General features: G+C 34.2%; 1 protein-coding gene across 1 annotated transcript; it reads right to left on the reverse strand.

Moving 5' to 3' along the window:
* Positions 1-6,269: 6,269 nt before the first annotated feature.
* Positions 6,270-21,010, reverse strand: LOC136028349 (T-box protein H15-like). Its single transcript, XM_065706135.1, has 6 exons — positions 20,835-21,010; positions 18,059-18,323; positions 15,922-16,201; positions 13,005-13,166; positions 9,490-9,566; positions 6,270-6,674 (listed from the first exon to the last, which is right to left on the reverse strand). Exons 1-6 carry the CDS (start codon positions 20,959-20,961, stop codon positions 6,344-6,346), a joined length of 1,242 nt encoding a protein of 413 aa, XP_065562207.1. The 5' UTR covers positions 20,962-21,010; the 3' UTR covers positions 6,270-6,343.
* Between the last annotated feature and the right edge of the window lie 215 nt (positions 21,011-21,225).

The following is a 21,225-nucleotide window of genomic DNA, read 5'->3' on the forward strand; positions in this document are numbered from 1 at the left end:
ATAATGTGAATTGTGCAAGTATGTTTATATCTACTTTACTCGTTTGTGCTCACTTAGGCACACTTCTTGCATACTAATTCTGTTTGGTTTGAAACTCTGATAAAGCCTAGAAAGTAACTGTTTTTGCAGAATGGCAGATTTTGAGGTTAGGATATGCTATACGTACCGTATATAAGAACTGGTCTATAGGCAGTTCTCTGTTAATCTTTTCTTAAATCCAAATGTGCACAAGCAAATAGGCACATACAGATTTTATCCTTAAGAAAAGAAGCTTTTAAGTGAAGGGGTTCTGATAATTATAAGTTTTATTTTTTTTAAATAAATAGTTTTATTATAAAGTTGTACGCATATAAAGTGTTATTTTAAATACAATTTACTCTGGAGATTCTATTGGTTGATTTTCGTGAGAGTTTACTCATACAGCCCCAACCCCTCTGTGTACACTTAGCCTACACGATATGTCACATGACATATATATTTAAAAATTCAAATAACACTAATCTAAAAAATCCTAAAAAAATAAAATTTTCTTGTTTTTTTTGGTTGTTTCCGAATTATGAAGTTCTTAGGATAGTATCACATTTTCGTAAGTATAGCCTCTTTGAAATGTCAAAATAAATAAACGGAGCTAATTAGTTAAACTTAACAAGGCTATTACTCCACAAAAAAAGACTACACCTTGGAAGGAAAACTTCAGCTTCTTAGACTATTTAGTGCTATATATTTAAGCTTTTCTTATTGATTTTTCACTCACATTTCTTTTTTTTTTAATTTGACGCTAACTGCTACCAAAAGCTACACATAAAACCCTTTCAAACAGTTTGTGGTAACGAACTGTAGTAAGGAGCGACCCGGCTCAATAGTAACCAATACTCTAAAAAACGGAACCTTGATACCAATAGTTACATTGAAAGAATCGCGTTTTAATGCTGATTTCAAATATATAAGTTTTATCAACTTTGGTCCTAGCCATCAGAAGTTACGAGCCTGAGAAAATTTGCCCAATTTTAGTAAATAGGGGGAAACACCCCCTAAAAGTCAGAGAATCTTAACAAAAACCACACCATCAGATTCAACGTATCAGAGAACCCTACTGTACAAGTTCCAAGCTCCTATCTAAAAAAATGTGGAAGTTTATATTTTTCGCCAGAAGACAAATCACGGATGCGTGTTTATTTGTTTGTTTTGCTTTTTTTCCAGGGGTGATCGTATCGACCCAGTGGTCCTAGAATTTTGCGAGAGGGCTCATTCAAACGGAAATGAAAAGTTCTAGTGCCCCTTTTAAGTGACCAAAAAATTGGAGGGCACCTGGGCCCCCTCCCTCTATCATTTTTTCCCCAAAGTCGTCGGATCAAAATTCTGAGATAGCCATTTTGTTCAGCATAGTCAAAAAAGCTTATAACTATGTCTTTGGGGACGACTTACTCCCCCACAGTCCCCGTGGGAGGGGCTGCAAGTTACAAATTTTGACCAGTGTCATGATATAGTAATGGTTTTTGGGGAGTATACAGAGGTTTTCAGGGGTATTTTTTGGTTGGGAGGGGGGTTGAGAAGAGGGGGTTATGTGGGGGATACTTTCCATGGAGGAATTTGTCATGGGGGAAGAAGATTTCCATAAAGGGGGCGCAGCATTTTCAAGCATTATTTAAAAAAAACAATGAAAAAATGAATATGCAATAGTTTTTTTAACTGAAAGTAAGGAGTGGCATTAAAAATTAAAACGAACAGAAAATATTACAAATGTAAGGGGTTCACCTCCTCCTATTACCTCAGTCTTTACGCTAAAGCATTTTTAGTAATTTCAACTATTTATTCTACGGCCTTTGTGATTCAGGGGACAAAATTTAAGCTTTATTGTAAAGAGCGAGGTATTGATGAGCGAGTGAACCCTCTCATATACATAATAAAAACTTAAGAATATAGAAGTTTGTTACGTAATCTAATTCGTAAGTTACATATATCTTTTATTAATGAAAATATTCGTAAAAAACAAAAAGTTCTAGTTGCCTTTTTAAGAACCTAAAAAATTGGAGGGCAATTGGGCCTCCTCCCCCTCATTTTTTCTCAAAATCATTCGATAAAAACTATGGGAAAGCCATTTAGCCAAATAAATAAATATACAAATTTCGCTTTAATTATTCATCTGCGGAGAGTCGAAATCAAAACATGGATTAACTAAAAAAACGTTCAGAAATTAAATAAAAAAAAACAAGTTTCTTTAACTGAAACTAAGGAGCAACATTAAAACTTAAAACGAGCAGAAATTACCCTGTATATGAAAGGGGCTGTTCCCTCTTCAACGCCCTGCTCTTTACGCTAAAGTTTTTACTGTTTTATAAATTAGAGTTGAGAGAAAGAGTCAAACTTTAGCGCAAAGAGCAGGGCGTTGAAGAGGGATAAGCCCCTTTTTTTGCCGTTGCAAAAAACAGCAAATTTGCAGTCTCCGGTATTCGTCGTCATTACCTCTAGGATTCGAATTGGCCAGAGGGGATAGCCCGTGAATCTGGCTAGGAATAAATCACCGATTTTAATGTTCGCAGGATTCATGCCTAGTAAATGAAAGATTATAAAGTGAAAGAAACTTAGAGTCTTTCTCTTAACTCTACCTCTTAAAACAGTAAAAACCTTTAGCGTAAAGAGCGGGGCGTTGAAGAGGAATGCCACTTTCATATACGGAGTAATTTTATATAAGGAAGTATGCGCATATTGCCTTTTCGTCAGTTGTACATCCCCCTCATCACGCCCTGAAAGTTTCCACTTAATATTCTTAAGCAATTCATAAAATCAAAAATCTTTATTTCGATCTGAATGTTTCTATTTCTCATAATATCAGAAAAAAAATGTTTTAACCGATATTACCGAAAAAAATAAATTTCATTCAAAGAAGATGCCTGCAGCATACTGATATGCTGCAGTATTGAACTAGCTCTTAAAGGGATTACACCTGTTTTAACTTTTGAATTGTTTGAACTTGATTCCTTAGCCATGAATTAATTCAGTGACTACAGAAATTGTGCAATCTGATACTTGAATTTATCACAAAATCAGATTTTTGGCGTTTTGAATTGAGAAAATTAGATACGATAGCTAAATGCGGTGTGTAGAGAAAATTGGATATAATTTGCCAACGCATTAATTACACTTTTTAGTGTAGAGAAGGATTAGCAGTTGGGCCGACCTCGCACAGTTTAGACTGATTGTTCGCTTGGATAAATTAGTGAGGCTTGGCCCTCACAGAAAAATAAGTTTCTTTCACTTTATAATCTTTCATTTACAAGGCATGAATCCTACGAACATTAAAATCGGTGATTTATTCCTAGCCAAATTCGCGGGCTATCTTCTCTGGCCAATTCGAATCCTAGAGGTAATGACGACGAATACCGGAGACTGCAAATTTGCTGTTTTTTTGCTACCGCAAAAACATGTTTTTTTGCTACGGCAAAAAAGGGGTTGTTCCCTCTTCAAAGCCCTGCTCTATACGCTAAAGTTTGAATCTTTCTCTTAACTCTAATTTTTAAAACAGTAAAAAATTTAGCGTAAAGAGCAGGGCGTTGAAGAGGGAACAGCCCCTTTCATATACGGGGTAATTTCTGTTCGTTTTAAGTTTTAATGATGCTCCTTACTTTCAGTTAAAAAAAACTTGTTTTTTACTTAATTGATTAAAAATTGAGTTCCCGATTTTCTTAATTCTTTCCACTAAGCCAATTCATCAGAGTCATTTTTAATGTCCTTGGTCAGATACAAACTACTGACTGACCATCTGACTTGACTATTCATTTTAAAAAGAAAATTTTGGCTATTTCGTAAAACAGCTTTGAATACTTGTACCCCAGCTGCCGGCTTAGTACTGGTGATAGTAGGGGTAGTCAGAGAGGGCAATGGTGAATTGTATATCGTGTACATTGTGGTGAATTTTGTAAAACAGCTTTGAATACTTATACAAGACTCTTTTCTTAATACATAGAATCGAATATATAATTGAGAAGCACCTTGTCTGGTATAGTCCTCGTTAACAGGGTATATTGATTTTCATCAAGGAGCAAAACCTTACTATGAAATAGAAATAGACAATGTTTAACAAAATAAGTAAATTTGTAAAATAAGTAAATTTATAATAAATAAATAAGTAAATAAATAAATGAGTAAATAAGTAAAATAAGTAAATATAATAAGTAAACAATAAGCTAAAAGTGAAAACATTTTCTTAAGTGAGTTTATTCCTCCAAGCAATATTTGAGGCTGCACTTGGTGTTTTGCACCAGTAGTAAACGAAAAAGTATCTTCTGTTATTGATGCTTAGGATAAAATAAAAATATTCAGGAGCTTGTTTCTTATTGAGCCCTTCTCACACTTTTTCCATTCATTTTATTGTAAACCTCGATTGCGAAAATAGTAGCTATGTTTACGTTCAAAAACCTAGATAATTTCATTTAAATTTAGGTACCCCAGCTACCAGCTTAGTACTGGTGATAGTAGGGGTAGTAAGAGAGGGCAATGGTGAATTACATATCCCAAAAGCAAGTGTAAAAAAAAATTATGAGGAAGATCGACAGATTTTTCATTTCTCAGGGATTCTCAGGTATTTAATAACCGAAAACCGACATTCTGTATTAGTTGAAATGCAAGTTCGCCAGAATTCGCTTCTCTTTCTAACTAATCAAAAAGTTTAAAAAGATATATGTGAAACTGACTCTTTCGACATTACCAATGCGTTGAAATTGTACCGTTTTGGTATAATGTGGTACAGTTGGAGATTTTTTTTGTGCAATACAAATTTTCAGGTTGTACTTGTTCTTTTCTGACTCAGATATCTGTTCAAGTTTTAGTTTATCGAAAATTTTCTTCTGATTGCCGCGAATTTTTAACATGCTAATCAGATTAATTTCTTGTGGTACAGTTTTAGTAAGAAGACCGGTACAGTTTATTTCAAAAAGTTGGCAACGCTGCACTCATTCCATTTAATGTCACGGACAACCTGATGCCGACAATAAACGCCAAAAAAAACATCCATTTATATTTAAGTAAAATAAAAGGATCCACGCTTATGTGTCCTAAAAGTGCTTGATTCTGCCGTCACCTTCCGATGCATTAAGCTCTATACTTAACAAAGGAGAATTCCTAATTTGTTTCACCTTCATCAATGTAATTAAGCATTGTCTTTTGTTACTTAAAAATACTAAACACAGAGATTAACTGTCAAATGAGCTCTGAAACACCTCTCTATGATGTTTCAGTGCCCCACTAGCGGCAAAAGAAAAAAAAAAGGGAGACACGTGCCTACTTCTTGTTATAAAAAGTTATTTTTCTTGTGGCTCAGGATGGGAGACTGTGACTCTCCTATAAGGGGTTTTTCGGCCATGGTGATTCCAATGGTGCATCGTTTTTAATCTGACACCACTTTCGAGCGCTTTCAGGCCTTTATCCGAAATTTAAAAAAGAAAAAAAAATCATTTTTTCTTTAAGTTTTTACGACTAAGATTAATCGAAATAGTAGCTACCGTTCCTGAATCAGCTTCAAATTTTTGTTCTTTCTCACTTAACAGTTTGTTTTAACGTGTTTGCATGTTTCAGTGCAGTTATTTCATTTTAGTACTGTTAAGACAACGCTTTAAAAAATACTTACATATGAGTATTAGCTTTCCAATGAGCCCTTAAAAAGGTCTCTCCATGCTTCAGTGCCCCACTAGCGATGGAAAAAATAAATAAATAAATGACAAACATCAGTGACACACAGCCTAAAACATGATTTTCTCAGGTTTTTAAAATCGGGGACTGAAAACCTGCAGAGTAGGGTTTTCAGCCATAGTGATTCCAGTTGTACGCTTTTCATTTCAATAATGTGTGATTTTCGACGAGTCTCAATCTCTTTTTCGAAATTCCCATAAATTCGTTTTAAGATGAGCCCAAATAATAGTAACTATTCATGAATCAGCATCAAACAGCAAATTTTTATCTCAACGCAGTTAAAAAAAAAACAAACATTTTTTAACTTTTGGTTACCTTGGCTAAACTTCTGGTAGCCTTGATTCACTCTCTACTAGGTATTTCCTAGTAATGTAGTACTCTCTACTACAGCCATTTCAAGTAATTTAATATAGTGTTTTAGAATAGCTCTTCTCGGGCAATTCCTTTCTCGCATTTTCTTCGAAAAACATATTTAGACAAACAGCTTTCAGTAGACTTTCTAATTCATAATTTTCCTAATTCTAAACAGCTTTCAGTAGTCTCTCTAATTCTAGATTCCTATAAATATCCTACATTCAGCTAAATTTTCATAAAACGTGATTTAATCGTATTCATATTCCGTGATAAAAAACAAACAAACAAAAAAACAAATAAACAATCAAATTTTTGGCTTTGAATCTACATACATGCTTGGATTTGTACCCATTACAATACTTAAGAGGCGAGGATCATACTGAGGCCTTAAGACGGGATTCGTCATTGAATTCGAAAACGATGACAGGCCTTGAATTGCAGACCACTGAGCCAAAATCTGCTGATTCCTTATGGCTAGCAGTTGTGCAGCATGAGCTTCAGGCCTTCCTTGAAAAAACATAGTGCTTAGACTAGCAGCTCTTGCTCGTTCTGTTAAAATAGCATCAATTTCTGGATCAGGGTGCAGGCGTAGCGCAGGGTTCCGCAGATAATGAGAATCTATTTCAATGGCATCCCTAAGAGAAATAAACTAATTAATGTACACAATTGACCACTTCAATAAACTGAACATGAAAGATAAATACAATTCCACACAAAGCTGCAATGGAAACCACCCCTTTGGGACACCCTTAAACCCTAATCAAGGTTCAGGTGAACTCGGTTTAAACTTCAGATGAGGATTAAAGGAGTTTTAGTTTTCCGTGGGGAGGCAGAGAGTCTCGCTTTCTTTTACTGGCTGAAGATTTCACATGGAATAACCAGTCGAGTTGAATTTAGTCTTCGTGGAAACTGTTAAGCCCAAAAATACATTTTTACATTTGCTTTGATATTACTAAGTTTCAAAGAATTTACAGGGGGCGGAGGGTCTCTATCTCTTTTGAGACCAAGCTCTCTATCCCCATTGTCGTCAGGCAAATCTGTAGATCCTCTGGTCCATCCCAGATAACAAGATGAAGAGCCTATGAGGTCGCCCACTTCCACAAGTTGTGTACACCAGGTGATGGGGTGATTGAAGTGAATTATACGTGGTGAGAAGCATTATGCGTAAAACGATTTGTAGAGTGATCAGATTTTGTAGAGTGGGAGATCCTCGGATAAATAATTAATTCTTAAAGACCAAGGAGAGTGAGAATGAAATTATTTGAGTTTGTTAACTGGAAAGTTACAAAGTCATGTGCACATTAAAAAAAACTGTTTTCAAAAATGAATATACCTAAACTGGGTCCAGGGGGAGGGGCAAAATAGATCTTTATGTCCTTAGTGCTCTAAGTAAGCTTGGAATTTGGAAATAATGCCAATTTTATGCATGTTCAAACAGTTTAAGCGATTTATGGAACTTGAAATGAATGTCAAACACGATGAAGATATTACACAACTGCAAAAAAGGTTTAAACTCCCTTGTCAGATATACTTCCCATAAAATATCAAAGAAGGCAAATTGAATAATACACTTAAAAGGAATTTTGTCAAATTCTGGCCATTCGTGTCAACAAAGCCCCTAACTTGGACAATAAAACAAGTTTTATGAACCGCTTGAACATCCACGTACGATCTATCGAGACATCAGTAAATGTTTTCAAATAAATACGTCGTATTTAATGGCTTTTACATCCCTTTTCGTCCAGGATATTTACAGGCTTGTTATCATAAAACAGAGACAATGATCAGCTGAAGACAATTGTGAAAAATTGTCTTTGCAGCCCACACGTACTGTCACAGGTAACTACCTAAGGGTGTAACAAAAAACAAGCTTGAAGTGTGTTGGCAATTAGTTCAGGAGATAAAAATTGGAGTAAATCTGTTATAAAATTTATCGTTATTTTGAAACTGCATTAGGATATTGGATTCAAAAATAAATAATCAGATCTCTAAAAAAAATTATCACTCCTCTCAACGAAATAGAAACAGTTCAAAACCGAAATAATAAAAAATACTGCATTTTTCATGCCTCAAGGAACATTATTTTAAAACCTTGATTTCACAAAAAAAATAACTACAGCAAGCATATACTTGAAACACTAATAATATTTCTTATCCAATAAAAATAAGCAGTAAATTTTTCTTATCTATTAAAACACAATAGTTTTATCTATTTATTTTTTTCAATAACAATCGAACAGTCGTTAGTGACATTTTTAAACATTAATCAAACAGTTTGTGGTAACAAACTGTAGTAGGCCTAAGGAGCGACCCGGCTCAATAGTAACCGAAACTCTAAAAACAAAAATTTGATACTAACAGTTACAATAAAAGAATCGCATTCTAATGCTGTTTTTAAATATATAAGTTTCATCAAGTTTAGTCTTACCCATCAAATCAAACAAGCACATAAGCCTCCCTTTTCACTCTCTCCCAAGAGGTTCCCATTTCCCTTAAATCTTTCCTTACGAAATCTTCCATTCTCATCCGGGGACGAAGCGATTTTTTGTTTGGCCCTAGACGGTTGGCCGACAAGGACAATCTTAGGGAGTGTTTCATCCTTCATCCACAGAACGCATCCTAGCCATCTCAACCTTTCTCTCATTATAGCTATAGAAAGTTGGACTGATCCACATATTTCGTGCAGTTTGCTATTTAAGATACTGTCAGTCATACAAAAGTTTTTATTCAAAACTTCGATATTTAGAGAATTTGACAAGTATAAAAGGCACAAAAAATCGTTATATTTAATTTTTTACCACAATTAATTCGAAATGTAGAGGTAAAGTTAATAATATAGATCATAAAATTAAACTATAAAATTTCAATGCGATTAGACATACTTTGGTTCAACTGTATAAACAAAAATGTGTCCCTTACTACTTCTAGTATTATTCTTAAGAAATCTACTGAAAATAGAAACCTAATTGAACTTAATTGAACTTAAATTGAACTTTAATGAACTTTAATTTTCAGTAGAAATCTACTTTATTTTTTTATTTTCAGTAGAAATCTACTGAAAATAGAAACTTAATTGAACTTTAATGAACTTAAATTGAACTTAAATGAACTTTAATTGAACTTAAGAAATCTACTGAAAAAGCTCAGAAATCAGGAGCTTCCGTTATAGGCTACCCAAGATTTAATTTTTAAAAGTTTACCAGGGAACAAGACCAAACACCTGACGACAACGAACGTTATCAATTATCAAACTGGTCTAAAGTGCCGGTTGCTATAACACCATTCCCTCTTCTATCATATTACATGATACCGAAAACCGTCACAAAAAGTCTGAGAAAGTAAAGAGCCTCCATTATTGAAAAGGTCAAAAGCACCTTGTATTCATCAGTGCCTTTAAGTGGGCTCTCAAAATGGAAAGGCACTCAAAATAAAGAAGCTTGGAAGTCTTACCTGTCATATTCCGAGAGTCGGGTGGAGTCTCTAAAGCCCTTAGCGAACGGATTGCTGTCTATCTTGAGTTTTGTGATCTAGAATATAAAAAAAGTATTATTTATTGTTGACTTTTGTTAAATATAAAGAGTGAAATAAGGGACTAACAAGGGAAGAGGGGAGACTAGGCTCGACCTAGTCTAACAAGGAAGAATTTTTGCTCTTTTAAAATAATAAAAACAATAGTTGAGTTTCCTTCACCTATTATTTGTGCAGACCCTACCGGACCCCGGGGTGCTTCCACTTCTTATATCTAACTATCATTTGTTTTTACTATTGTCGCCCCCCAATAGAAAAAATTGCGTCACATCGTTTCATTTTATTTAGTTCTTAAAAAACGTTCCCAAATTTCTGTTCATAGTGCATTACATCCAGGGTGCCGATTGAGGAAAGGGGCATTCGTCCCCCAGGTTTTTTGCCTTCTAGAACCCTGCCCCTGCAAAATATTTATCTGACTCGTAAAAAAGTAACAAAAATGGGTATAAACAAATGTGTGCGTTTTTTAGCTTTTCGTGTGTACCCCCTGAAAATTCTTGTGTAAAACACCCCCCAAACAAAGTCATCGATGCGGCCCAGGGCCCTTTTATTTTTGAATTGATGATATAATGCAAGGCAATTTCGAATATTCAAACTGCTTTAAAGACAGAAACAAAGCTAGAACTTTCTCTATGAGCCATAAAAATCTAATGTAGACAAAAGGTGTGAAATACCGCAGCCGAAATGTATACCTCAAGATACTCAAGAAAAGAAATTAAATCCTTTATCCTTATCTGCAGATAAAGCTTATTAGAGTAATTTTGAGAACATTCACTTATTTATGAAACAAAATATATGACAAGTGTAAATATTTTTGGACGATTGCCATATAAGTTTTTGGCTTGGGAAATAGTGATATCACGTAAGGCAACATATTGTAATCTTAGGCCTGAAAATATTTTCGATTCTGACTGCTTTGAAGCAAGACAAAAATCATATTTTTGCCATATTCTCAATGCAAATTTAAAATACTTCGAAAACCCTTCACCCCAACTTATACCCATTGTTAAACAGCTGTATCAATGATTACTAGGCAGACGCATTTGTAATTATCTATAACACTATATGTTTGCCTAATTTTGGACGAGAAAACACAACAGAGAGCATAACATAATATAACAGAAAAATTTCTTTAAATGGTACACAAAAGATGTTTTTTTCTCCACCCCTCACCTTAAAAAAATTTGATTATAACCACGCCAACAAAGGCTACCAAGTTAGGAGGCTAGCTCCTCCTTATTTATTTAAAAGGCTTCTTACTGGATCTTAAAAATTCGGGGCCTAAAAACGCACATTTTGAGTTTTCCAACTGGCTGACAAAGATACAGCGCCTCATTTTCGCTTTATCATCCATACAAATTTGACACTATCCAAAAATCCTCCACCCCCCGCTGGTACCCATTGTTAAACATCTATATCCATGATTACTAGAGAGAAACACTCCTAATAATTTATGACACTATGCCTAATTTATGGGCGAGAAACATAACAGAATGATGTATATAAGAAGTCACGAATGTGACACAAAAATAAGGTAAATAGCTCATATATCAAACTGTATCTCGCCAAATGCCATGATTTTTTTTTTATGACGATGACAGGATTTAAAATCAAAATCAAAACTAAATTTAAATACAGTTATGAACATCAGGATGAGTTGTGTTAATTACATTAGAGAATTCACATAATATACCTGATGAAATTGGTTTCCCGTATTTTACACATAAACGAATAAAAATTAATGATATAATAAATAAAATAGTGGAATAAAAAGGTAAATAGTGCTTGTATGAACCTGCTTGTTTTATGCCAATCTTTTTGTTGATATTTCACAATGAAAAGAATTAAATGAAAACCCAAAGCTATGTTTTAATTCAAAATGTGTAATTGGCCTCTGATATTAGAAAAAAAAAAAATATTCAGACAGTTATTTTCGAACACGAGAATTGCAAAATGATAATTAAACTATTAAACGATTAAAAACATAGCGAATGATAGGCTACCCTTAAATAAAAAGAAAGTTCGCTGCAAAGTCGAATCATAAGTTAGAAAAAAAAATTCAGACGCTACCCATGTATTGCAACTAGAAATTACGCATGGAATTCAAAATATAAAAATCTATACGTGTCTTGCACTCTATACCGTATACTGTCCTTCTCATGGCCCAAGGTCGAATCTAGGACTTTGTACCCCCTCCCCCAAAAAAACAAAAATCCGAATCGAAAAAATTAACAAAATGCATATAAAAAAATTTAAGATGCGCTTTTAAGTTTTTTTGCAAACACCCCTCATCCTAAAAAAAAATAATTGTGGAATAACAGTTTTTATAAATAGAGATGTATCATTGGAAAGGGGCTGTTTTTATATAAGGTTAAGCTATTTACGTATACCAGCTAATAGTCATCACACCATTCAGGGTTAAAAAACCTTTAGAGACGATGAAAGCTCTCAAATTATCCCTAAACTTCCAGTAAACGCGTCCTGAGATCGCATGGGTTATAGACGACGTTCGACAAAAGTGAAGAAAACAAAAACCAAATTAAAAAGCATGCGAGGGTGATCTTCAGCAAGTAAAAAGGAAAAGGAAAAGCAGTTATTTTAGATGCCAAGGCATCTTCAGCACTTGAAAAGGAGGGGGAAAAGTTATATAAATAGCTCCTATAGCAATAAATAGGTCCTATCTTTAAGGGTATCGTCTTTGCTAAAATACCTGCTTTATTTTTCCATTTTTTTCCAACAGCTGAAAACAGCCCCTTTGCCTTGCTTAATTATTTTAATCGTTTTGCAATGATTTTACAAAACCTTCAAGCTACTACAAGGCAGAGTAGGTCTCTAACAATTCCCTCACGAGTCGGAAAGACTTGAGATGGTAACTTAGCCTATGAAAAGGTAGCAAGGAAGTAATCTAGGAATGTCAGCCTACCTATATGGAATTTTTGCGCTGAATGGGCAAAACTTAATTTGACAAACTGTATTGTATCACCAAAAAATTTTATTTTAGAGTTTTACGCCTATGGTAAGCAAGTTGTTTTCTTTTAAGAAAGATACCCTGCTTTTTTCAAGCAAGACAACTAGCTGCCTTTTTTTATAAGTAATATGGTAAAAATAAGTACTAGGCTACGAAAATGAAGTTTGATACCACATTCTTCGGCTATAATGAAAGAAAATGGATAGCTTAGTCGACTTTTCAAAATGAAGGATGGCAGAATTCCAAAAAATGTTGCTTCTGGTCATACGCCTAGGACCCAACGAAAACCAGGTAGTCCCAGTAGGAAAAAGTCATGAGAAATGATTTAACGAGAGTTAGAACTTCATAGGAGCGGATAAAGAATGAAGATTTGAACAGATTAGGTGGAGGAGGAGCGTATGCAGTAGTGTTGGCTTCAGAGAGATTGGTGTTGCTGCATATTGTGTGTTGTAATTGTAAAATAAAAACTTACAAGCTGGTTCTGATAGGCAGTGACAGCGGTAAAAGTTGTCTCGGGAAAAAGGTAGGTTCGATAATCTTCCCCTTCTAGTGCAGTTGGTGGATGCGTCTGACCGTGTTTCAGCTTGACCAGATGCACACGAGGCTGATATCGATGCATTGAATTTAAAACAATCTATAAAAGAAATGAGTTCGAGAAAAATGATAAGTCCTATTGAACATATGAAACATATTATTCAACATATCAAACATACTGCCCACATATTTTTTTACGGAGAGAAAGATTTTCCAACAAAAATGTTTAAATTGCATCTTATTGACACTATTATTGGAACCTATTACACATACGTTGCAAGGAAGAGATATCTTTCAACACAAAGACTTACTTAAAGATAAAAGAAAATACAAGAAGTTCGAAAGGCCCAATCCTGGATGTATGATATATGTTCAGTATGATTTGAGTGTTCATGTATGATTTCAGTGTGGCTATAATATATTATTAATTAGTTTAAATCAACCAATTTACTTTTGGTTCTATTATCTGAATTCTTCTGATTGGATCGACACAAATGTAGTTAAGCATACTCTGTGCAAAAAAAAAAAACATTAGAAAAAATGGGTTGTATACTGTTATACAATATATTATGGAATTACTTTAATTATATGTTTATACTAAAATTGATATTTTTAATTTAGCCGAAATATACTATTGATCGTCGACAACAATTTAGTTAAGTTAAGTATGGGCTTGATCGCCAAAACAAGTGTCTAAAAATTAGTTTTAGAGGGGGTAGTGAGAGGGGGTGTGAATTAGCCATTTTTTAATTTCATCATTGAAAATAATATAGAAAGTATTTTTCAGTGAAACACCCCTCAAAACCGTCGGTCTACTTTTCCGAATTGAACATGACCTCCTTCCTCTTCAATTTAGTGCCATTGAACAACTAGCCTTTTCGGTAATGAAAAAATATGGAAAGAAGGAATTCCCTGACTATTTCCTACACACAGGCATAGTAAGTATACGGCAAACTCTACAAGGTCAAATCAAAGCATATTTAGTAATATTTAACATCAATTCTTAACAAAAACTTAAAATAAATACATTCCCTCCAAATGACACAGCATGGTATAGAGAAGGGATAACCGAACAAACCCCAAAAATATTAACATTAGGATCAGAAGAGGGTTTAAAAAACACAAATACAACATCATGTAGTCTGCTACCACTGACTTAACACTCAACTCCTAAACACACGTCAATCAAAATAAAGCACTAAATTTAATGATTTATTACCAATTCAATCTATCAACTATGCATCTTATTACATTAGTCATTAAAATCAATATGAGTCAATCTCGATCAGGATATTCAAACGGTAGATTTCATTTTATCATCATAATCATCATCTACAAACAAGGTAAATCATTATTTCAAAAATATTTAAAGCAAGTATCAATTCGAGCTGGTTTGAGCCCACGGGTGGATATTGCAAGGTTCAGTGGAAGCATAAAAGTTTTTAAAATTCATTAAAATTTTGAGTAAAATATTGATTGTTAGAAGCAGTTTAAGACCCCACCAGTAGATTTCCACTTCTATTTGTATTCAACTGTGATGCTACTTTAGTACAATTGTTAAAAGCCGATGCTTTGACAAAGGACCAGTTTGACAGTTTATGATAAACGCTACAAACGTTTCGTTTTGACAGCACTAAGACCGCGTTCACACACAGGGTTTCGATTGACGCGAATACTTTGCATAGTGTCTTGGTGGGTTGATGTCAAATACTTGATGGATGATTATGCGGTCGATGTCACGCAAATTCGACATGGATGATTGAGTACCATCCACTTCCCCTAAATTAGTAAATTCACAGTGAAACTGCTACTGCTAAATTCACTGTAATTATAAAAGGCTCTGAATGTTCATGAACTTAAAAAGAATTATGAATCTAAGGTACCTTTGTATATTATAAATTTTTACTTTTAAGATGAAATACTAATTCTTCAAGCAGATTTATAAGTTGAAAGAAGGAGCACAAGACAACGAAGGGCAAATATTCTTTAGAAACATTTTTATTTAGAAATAGTGAAGAATATATAATCAGTTATAATGGTTACTAGAATTTAAGAATGAATCAAAATTATTTGAAATTTTAAAAACTTTACAAACGTTTTTAGAGAGGATCCAAAAGTCAGAAGATTAGAAACAAAACAAATTAATTTTTCTTTTTTTAAAGTACAATATTTGTTATTCTATCGTCCATCATATGTGGAACAAGACCTAACAATCTTGAAACTTTATTATAATCCTAGAAAGGAATTCGACCACATTTTTCATACAACATATTGCTTGACTTATGGTTATCCAAACTCAAAACTAACCTTAAAAAATCTATAATATCTTCTTCACCCTTGTTTTAAACTCCTAGGGAATGAAAGTTGAAAGTGGCCATCATCCCAAATCCTTGAATTTCGCCCCCATGATTACAAGAGAGAATGATAATACCATTAACAACATTAAAAACAGCCGAAAAACTAGGTATCCTAATGAGTGCAAATAGCTGAAAAGAGTAAGCTAATACTGAATAAAATAAAAACGAAGTGAGCAATTGCGTTTTGAGCTTGATGGATTGTATAGGAACTAAAATCCTTTATTGAGTTTTGAAACAATAATAAATAAATCAAAAGGAAGCCAGGTAACTTCTGGAAACTCACCAATCGGCATATTGTTTACCTAACTGACAATAATTTTCTTTGCATGAAATTCGTCTTTTGACATCAAGGGGCAACTACCAACCCTTACAATTTGAAAAATATTGTTTCATTAAAGAGAAATCGAACCCTCCTCCTAAATTTCAATGAATTGGCATCACTGATAAAAGGCTTAACCGAAGTTTTACATATAAGAGAAAAGAAATAAATTTACTTACATGGCCGACTTTATCGAGATCATTGTTAGTCAGTTTAACTTTCTCAAATGATATAATCTGCTTTCTCAGCTGATCTCCTGTCATCGGACAATCGGGGTGAGAGTATAGTTTTTGTCGCACCGGAGGATCGGCCTTTCCAGCAATGAGCCATGAAGATCTATGGTAGGCGTACCTGTATCTTTTATTATCTGACGGTGCAACGTCTAGTAACACAGCATATCTTTCACTGGATTTCATGCCTGGGCCGGTAAAAGCTACCCGAACGGTGGGGAACATCCTCCTAGAAATTTGTAATATTAATAATGGCTGCAAATGCATGGATAATAAAGGATAGAGTCGACTGGGGGGATGATAGAAATAAATGGGTAAAGTTTATCTTAAGAAGCAAAAATTCATTGGAAAGTGTTGAACTCTAAGTCTTCTAGACAGACTTGCACGTAGAAAAGACTTTTTCTGCTCATGATTCTTTCTGCTAGCCCTATCCAGGTAAGCGTCATAATATTCACTTATTTTCTAGCCCCCTCCCTAAACATTGAAGTAAAAACAAATAACGATATAAAATCATATTTTTGTTTTCTATAATAGATGCTCGAAAAGATCTTTATCATGATATAACATATCAACATGGGAAAGGAAGAGGCCGTTTGGCCTCTTCCCAAACGGGTAGAAAGAGGCTGTAAGGGGTTCAGAGTTTTATTATTAATGTCATATTTACAGAACATATAAAATTCACGGCAGAGAAAATTCAATATGGTCAGGAAACACTTAACGCATAAATTAGATTAATAATACCTGAACTAATATTTCACATATATATATTTAAACCCAAATCTTTAATTTTCTATTTCAAACTACCCTCAAAAATAAAATAAAAACAATAAGTAACTCACCTTTCCAGGCTCCTTAACCCACAAAAAAATCCAAATGTTATACATTTTATTCAGATCATCGACAGTATTTAAATACTAAGAAAATATCTGAAGAAGACTAGAACTTCTTGGGGGAGGATAAAGAGGAAAATTTTTATAAAATTGGGATGGCGGAGGATCATACACAATTGTGCTGGCCTCATCTGGCTTGGTACTGCCTTGAGTTGTTAGTATTAACAGGGGTAGTAACAAATCAATATAACTAAGCTTTCTATTTGTGGGTAGCTAGAGACACTAGACGAGACAAATGCCTTTTTTTGCGCTCATCCTGCTAAGAGAACGACACGATTTATTTGGATTATGTTAAAACTGACAGAATGATGATACGAAAGAGCAATTTTTCTTCACCTTTTAGACTAGGTATTTTGGTAACTTTCTAAATATTAATAATAAAACAATAGTAGATAAACAATACACAACAATTTTTAAAATAAGTCCTTAGATCAGTTTTTCATTATAACTCGTTTTTATTTTATTTCCGCATAATAAATTCCGTGTTGTATGTCAGGGCCCCTACGGCATGGTCAATATTATACATTTCTAAACCGTCAAATTAAACTTTTCACTTGATACTTAAGCAGAAATTCATTTTCATCGGGAGGGGGCTCAATTAACTAAATAAGAGCCAAAAAATATAAGTAGTATAGCCAATTGTGGAACAAATCCAAACATAACTCGATATCTAAAAGAAGGGGGCCTGAATTCCTTTCTGCATACGAGCCACTGCTACTAAAGGTAGGAACAAGAATGCTTTGACGTGTTAACCCTGTCAGTTTTGTACACGTGGTGAATATTATCTCTATAAGAGTTGAGATTTTGTTCTTTTGAATACATTCACTATGAATATTCAGGCAGCAATATTTATCCAAAAATGTCTAGAGGATCAGTTAAATTGTGGAAAAACTTCAGAAGGGAGGTTATCCCTTGAGAGTCATGAAGAAATTCATTTCAGAAATTTGAACCACTTATAACAAAAGTTTAAGATTTCTAAGATCACCAGGATTTTATCAAGCCAGGCCCGTACGTAGAAATCGTCTAAGGAGAAAAAGAGGCGGGATTCATATCATAAAAAATATTATTTGATAATTTGAAAGTCAAGAGAGAAAGCCAAGAAATTTTGAAACATTTGGGGTTTCAGGGCCTCCCCTGGTGTGTTCTGAGTCAAACAGATAATAACATTCCAAATACTGCTACGAAAAATGACATACCTTCCGGTCTTGGTAATGATCATTTCTGTTCCAAGCTCATTAAATTTTTCCCATAGTTCATGAGTTTCCAAGTGGCATTCAACTGAGTTCAAGTCCTCGCACGTACATTCTCCGACCAGTAGGGATTTGACTGGTGTTTTTGATTTGTTTTCATCTTCCGACGGTACTGGAGATATTGTGCGTTCACTCAGGGAGCTTGGGGTTACAGATCGTGAACTCCTGGGGCTAGGTGGAGGGCTTGACTTTAGGCGCTTTGATTTATGCTCTAGAATAAAAAAAAAAATATTTGAAAGAAAATAAACAGAGTAGGTTCTCCGTTCACATGGGACAAGGATACATGGTATTGAGAGCCCCTGATACTCGTCCCTAGAATAATTGAAAGATAGCGGACTGAAAAATTCCCTTTTTTGTGTTTTGGCCGTCAACCAAATAAAAAAATTTCCCTTTTATCACCAAATCCCCCTAAGGGGGAAACATCTGTATACGTATATATTATTCCAAGAAATCAAGCAGTGGCATTGGCACTCTACAAATCTCATCTCTATTCTTAGGAAAACGTATTAAAATGGAGTGTTTCCCACATATTTTGAAAATACATCAGAAGTTATCCCCCAGAACAAAACAATTGAATCTCATCCTAGTGCTAGCAAGAGGCATACGAAAAGACACACAAGATACATGGAGACAGGGTTATTTTTCGTGTTTTTTTTTTGGGGGGGGGATTCTAGGAATGTGCAAATAAACACACATTCTTAGAAATATAAAATAAAACACATTGCATAAATATCAGTGACATCAGTCGGGGAGTAGGGACTCCCCAGTAGGGACATCAGTCAGTCGGGGCTTTTGTTTCCCATCTTAGATTTTGAAAAATGCTTTTTTTATATTTTCATCGAAAAACGGTTTTTTTTATATATTATTGAACAAAACTAACCCCTAAATTCATGATAAATACGATTACTGTGAATTGCCTCCACTGATTAATACCGAAAGAGTTCATTCGCTTTGCAGCCATTTTGGGTATACATTTGCGCATTTTACCCCTTTTCCTGAAAGACCACCAGTGACATTTCCAGTGCAAGCAAAAATGAATATAAATAATATACAATACATAAGAAACAAATAAATTTTCAAATGGGGATAAATCCACTTATTTGGACAGTGATAAAAATGGATTAAATGGATTTATTCACAATTGAAAATTTATATATTCGTCATAGAACGGCAGTAATGTCTAAAAAAAGAATACCTAATTGGCTTCGAAAATACATAACATTAATAAAATTATCAAGTTTTAATTATATAGAGAGAAAATATATTTTAACGCTTTACAAATTGGATCCGACGGTAACCAAATGATTCACAGAATTTTCTTCTGAAACGGCAAAGTACAAGATTAAATTTCAGGATGGGGGGGGCATCCAAACTCTAAACGAGATAGATCTCAGGATAAGTGTACGGTAATTTGGAGCAAAACCGTGCAAATTCAGACCTTAGGGTGAATCACTCTATTCGTTAACTGGTATCATATTTTCGTCGTTAACTGGTATCATATTTTTGGAATCGAATACATAGCAAAACTACCATATATCCGGTCTCTATTCTTTTTGCTGGATAATCAAGTTTGCTAAGCCGAAGTACCGACAAAATTGGACTTTGATTATCGAAAAGAAGAAGTAGCCATTCGCAAAAATACTTTGTGCAAATTACATGAAATTTAATATTTGCAGTAATGAAAGAAATATTTGCGAATAGATAATACGTAAAAGGAAAGCATGCATTTTATGAAATATACTAAGGGAGGGGGATGTATATATTTCAGCTGCTTTTTTTGCCGTTAGAATAATAAAAAGAAAAGAGTTGGTCTAAAGCAAATTCATTCAAATTGGGCTATTTATTCGTCTTTCCCGGATAAAACAAATCCTGGATACGGCACTGCTTGACTGGCAATTTTAGCATAAAATAATAATATACTACATTACAGTTGAATCATCAAATCAATAAAGCATCATTAACCTATTTTAATTGATTAATATATGCCTACGCTCATTCATTTATCTGATTGAAACTGATTGATTGATATAAATTGCTCTTTGGTAAAAAATACTAACTCTTGGATTCATGACTCAATCGCTGATAAGCAAAGGGGAAACGCACGTCCCTGCCTCTACTATCCAGCATATGCTAGAAAAGGCCTGGGATTTTACAGCCCAACAAAAGTATTTCTCTGATGACTATCTGACACACGAATTGTAGCAAGTCTGACCAATTAAATATCTGTTACATCGATAATCATTACTGAGTAAAGCCCAATTAACTTATTATTAATTGTAATATGCTGGTTCTTTTATCTAATTGAAATCAATTAATTAATATGAAAGACCCTTTCATAAGTCTGAAACCAGAGTTTCTTCCTGATTATCTACTTCCCTTGGGGTCACCACTTATTTTCTATAGTAAACATGCGTTTTTTTTAGGGGACTGGGATGAGCAGTAGAAAATATCTGATACTTTGCATAAGAAATGTCCAGATATTCAAAAGTTTGAGGGGAGGGCAGCCGAAGCCATACATACCTGCATTTATTATACCTGACGAATCCTGGATTGTAATGCCGACTAGATAATTTTGCCTGTTTGTCTCACACTGATTTTTAACGAAAAAAGGTCAAGCTAAAAAATAATTTGTATTTATTTTAAAACAAAAACGGAGTAAGCCATAAGCTTGTCTCTTGAATAAAAGCCATAATATTCATACTTGAGTAAAAGAAGGACTTACCGTTTAGATCATATGCTTCAGGTTTTCTCTTTTCAGCTGGTACATCATTTCCAATAATTGCAGCAATAGAAAAGTCAGTTTTCAATTTTTCTGACATATTTGATAAAGTCCTCAACTGACACAACATAACCCAGGTAAATACAGAATTAACAACCTTTTCACACAAAGCCTGAAAATAGAATGCTAACAGTTTTTGTCTCGTAATGGCGAAGAAGGTGGCAATACTGTAGAAGGCGGAGCTAAAATAAACCAATCAGAACGGTTAAATTTTAAGCATCTGGTTTGTATTATGTACGATGGTGGTATCTTCTTGTGTGGCGGAAAATAATTATTGCTAAGTGTGGAGTTGTGAAATTGCCATGAGAATCTGTTATGTTCTGAGCGGAAATAC

The sequence above is a fragment of the Artemia franciscana genome, chromosome 6, assembly GCF_032884065.1.
Source record: "Artemia franciscana chromosome 6, ASM3288406v1, whole genome shotgun sequence".
Lineage (NCBI taxonomy): Eukaryota > Metazoa > Arthropoda > Branchiopoda > Anostraca > Artemiidae > Artemia > Artemia franciscana.

Bases quoted from the DNA above. Each gene is read 5' to 3' on its own strand.
- LOC136028349 (XM_065706135.1), bottom strand. From the start codon at position 20,961: ATGTTGTGTCAGTTGAGGACTTTATCAAATATGTCAGAAAAATTGAAA. The intron at 16,202-18,058 runs GTATGTCATTTT...ACAAATTTCTAG, and splicing joins ATCATTACCAAGACCGGAAG to GAGGATGTTCCCCACCGTTC. The intron at 13,167-15,921 runs GTAAGTAAATTT...TTTCTTTTATAG, and splicing joins ATCTCGATAAAGTCGGCCAT to ATTGTTTTAAATTCAATGCA.